Source organism: Xenopus tropicalis, chromosome 9 (genome assembly GCF_000004195.4).
Source record: "Xenopus tropicalis strain Nigerian chromosome 9, UCB_Xtro_10.0, whole genome shotgun sequence".
Lineage (NCBI taxonomy): Eukaryota > Metazoa > Chordata > Amphibia > Anura > Pipidae > Xenopus > Xenopus tropicalis.
The window spans coordinates 32,754,662-32,758,571 of record NC_030685.2 but is presented as its reverse complement, the minus strand read 5'-3'; the positions used below and the strand labels follow the sequence as shown (position 1 = coordinate 32,758,571).

The window sequence follows — 3,910 nt, the reverse complement described above, 5'->3', positions numbered from 1 at the left end:
CAGAGGGTAGGTAGAATGCTGCAGCAGGAATGAATCATGGAATAGAGAGCAGGTAATGCTGCAGAAGGAATGAATCAGGGAGTAGAGTGCAGGTAATGCTGCAGCAGGAATGAATCATGGAATAGAGAGCAGGTAATGCTGCAGAAGGAATGAATCAGGGAGTAGAGAGCAGGTAATGCTGCAGCAGGAATGAATCAGGGAGTAGAGAGCAGGTAATGCTGCAGCAGGAATGAATCATGGAATAGAGAGCAGGTAATGCTGCAGAAGGAATGAATCAGGGAGTAGAGAGCAGGTAATGCTGCAGCAGGAATGAATCAGGGAGTAGAGAGCAGGTAATGCTGCAGCAGGAATGAATCAGGGAGTAGAGAGCAGGTAATGCTGCAGCAGGACTGAATCAGGGAGTAGAGAGCAGGTAATGCTGCAGCAGGAATGAATCAGGGAGTAGAGAGCAGGTAAAATGTTGCAGCAGGAATGAATCAGAGAGCGAGTATAATGCTACAGAATGGAGGAATCAGGGAGCAAAAAGAGAAAGTATAGTGCAGCCGGTACAATCCCTTTGCAGCACCGGAGGAATCAGGAAACTGAGTGGAGGGAGGAGTCAGATAAAGCAGAGAATAGGACAGTTCGGGGGAGGAAGCAGGGAGCAGGACAGGGGGAGGTGGGTGGAGAGAGAAGGGAGCAGAACCAAGGGAGGTGGGGGGGAGGGAGTAGGGAGTAGGACAGAGAAAGTAAGCTGCAGCCGGTTACACGTAGTGGGACTTCTCTAACTGGGGGAGGCACGATAAAGATTTTTCTATAACACGGAGATACTGGGGAAGGAGCGGGACGCACTGTCTGCACACAGATGTCCTAAAATGGACAACCTATGTACTGATCCCTGACAGAATGCCTGTCTATTCCCTCAATTTGAAAGTATTCTGGCTGCTGATCGCCTTCCTATTTACAGGCATATGGTGCTTGTTTGTGGCTTGGAGGAGAGATGGCGCGGCTCAAGAGGAGGGCAGCTGCCCGGAAAATGGATTCAACCACTTACAAGTGGGGTTTAAGTTTTGCCTGCTGTTCCTACTCTGTTACATCATCCTGAGGTGGTGCAGCTCCGTCCCCCGCCGCCACTATGGTCCCCCCTGCAGCCTGGATGGGCACCACCATCAGCAACAGCACCGGAGAAACCTGCTGGAAACCTACTATGAGCAGCACATCAGGCTCTCCCCCCATGTCCTGGGGCATAGCAAGGCACATGTCAGCCAGATTGTGGGGGAGTTGATTAAGGTGGGCAAAGCCAAGCAGCATGATGGCAGTGTCACATTCAGAGGAGACTTTGTGCAAGTGGGCAGCGCTTATGAGCAGCACAAAATTAACAGCCCAGATTGCTTTGACATCCTAGTTCCCCTCAAGATACCTCAAAGTCTTAAGTTAGAACCCCTTTTTAAAGAACACAACAAGGAGTCCGTTGAACCCATTTTGCACTGCGGTGTCATGTGCCAGGTGGCGGCACCCAAAAAGTCTGAGTGGGCGAAAACCTACAAGCATTTCGGTGAATGCTTCTGTGCAGAGATAGGCCAAAAGCATCAACTATCATCGGCTCTAGTGCTAAAGTGGTTCCACTGGAAGATACAAAGGTGTCTTAATGTCATCAGGTACCATTTTGAGGAAAGGTGCCACATCACACTGTGTGTGTGTGAGGAAAAACTCATCCTTAAAATTCTGCCCAGATCAGATTACGTGTGTTGCCACATTTCTATGTCTGTAAGGCTTATCCCTGCTTTTCATCTGGGGGACTCTGTATTCCTGACCGCCCAACCCTGGAATAAAGCATTCAATCAGGATTCTATAAACCTGGATAACTACTGGGGCATCAACTTCTCTAAACAAGAGCAAAGGTTTATGAGCTGGTTCAAGGATCAAGCACCAGCAAACTCCTGCCATCTGAAGTGCTTGCAGATTATGAAGGGCCTAAGAGATCTAAATGGGAAAACATTGAGGCCGTTTGTTTGCACTCAGTGGAAAGCCATTCTCTCTTCTTATGTTTTGAAGACTGCACTTTTCTACCTTCTTCTTAAAATCCCTGTGGAAAAGTGGGATGGTTCCTTACTCATGGAGAGAATGGAGGATCTTGTTTTGTTCTTGAAGGAATGCTTGCAGAAACAAAGGCTGATGCACTTCTTTCTGGGAAATATTAACATCCCAAGCTTTATCTCTCTTCCAAAAATGTTCAAAGAAGCCCAACCAGTTAACTTGTTAGAGGGTTATGGCCCTGATATTTTGGACCACACTTCTTTCCAGCTTCTTAACTTGTGGATTCAAATGCCTCACATTCTAAGGATAAATCCCAGCCCTAGAAATATACCCAGAGAGCTACCCCGATGCAAACATGCAGTCTTTAATTAGCTAATCAGTGATAGAAGGCCTACCAGGCACTGCTGCAACCCATTCTGTCACTGACTGATAAAGCTTGGTGTATCTCTCATGATTCAAAAATGTCACATGATCAGTTTTTGGTTTAGGAAGATCTAGTTCAAGCTGCCAACAAGTGCGAAAATGCATACAAGAGGAAAATACAGCACAGATTTCCAGTGCTACCCTGCAGCATGTATTTTTAAATTTTGTTCCAGGTTTAGTTGTTATGCTTTTTTGTACTAATACCTTTCAATTGCAGGAAATGCCATTGCATGATTTGATGAGGCAGTAAACTGATTAAATATGCGCTGATCTTTGGTCAAACAATTCAATAAATGTCACCTAATCTGTATGATTGCTGAGCTCCCGAACAAATGATTTTGTCAAAAGGCAAAATCCTTTTAGCCAATGACATCTCCAAACTGAAACAGCACATGGGTCATTGGTTAGATTGGTTCATTTGGACCATCCATGTAGTGGGCAAGTTTTTTAGTATGAGACTGATTAGCTTATTTTGTCACTACCAGATAACCTGAAATTTAGCCTACCGTGAAGAGACAAAAGATTCTCAATAGGGTTCAGTCTTGACCCCAGGGTAAAAAAAAGGCCCCAATGCCTCCCCCTACATGCCTTTTTTGGATCCTGTGCTAACTATTGAAGTCAACACAGAGTGCAAAGTGCAAAAAAAAGTCCAATTGCTGCCTTTTCTTGCACTTTGCATCTTGCGTTTGGCTTTACTAATGAGGCCTTATATCTCTATAGCTGGCACATCAACTTATAATAATGGGTTTTAGAGCAATAGTGCATGGTGTATACTGAGCATCAAAGAACTCAAAAACAGGATATGTGCCATTGGCTGTAGCTGATAGGGTCAGTGAACCCCATTTGAAAGCTGGAAAGAGTTAGAAGAAGATGGCAAATAATCCTATAAAAAATAATTAGGCCAATAGGAAATATGCTTAGAATTCTATAACATACTAAAAATTAACTTAAAGTTAACCCATCCCTTAAAAATATCTACTATATGCCACCATACTATTCTACAAGGTTTGTCTATATTATGGCCAACATACTCTTTACCAACAGTTGTGATATTAGCTGCCATTTATAATGGCAACATCTTTATACCAAAGAGAACAGGGAAATCAGGGTTAGGGAAAATATAACTTGTTTATGGTTGCAGGCTAATTTATTTTTCCTTATATAAACAGTAAAGTATAGGAAGTGCTTAATGTGTGTAATGAATTACACTTTATTGACATAAGGGTTGTTCTATGCTGATTGCTGTGGTAGTTCCATTATTTTTTGACTGCAATCAAATATTACCCTTAAAATGCAATAGATTTTTCTTTCTAATACCTCGTAGCAAACAATACGAAAAAAGCAATGTAAATATTTTTGGCACATGATAAGCAATTCTCTCATACATTACTGTTAGTGATGCTGATACTTTCCAGTCAGTAGGAATGTGTGTCACTATTATTTCATAAGCCTGCACTGAGCTGTTTGCCCT

General features: G+C 43.4%; 1 protein-coding gene across 1 annotated transcript; it reads left to right on the top strand.

Moving 5' to 3' along the window:
* Positions 1 to 682: 682 nt before the first annotated feature.
* itpripl2 (ITPRIP like 2) lies at positions 683 to 2,749 on the top strand. Its single transcript, XM_002932220.5, has one exon. It carries the CDS (start codon positions 886 to 888, stop codon positions 2,386 to 2,388), a length of 1,503 nt encoding a protein of 500 aa, XP_002932266.2. The 5' UTR covers positions 683 to 885; the 3' UTR covers positions 2,389 to 2,749.
* The last annotated feature ends 1,161 nt before the right edge of the window (positions 2,750 to 3,910 follow it).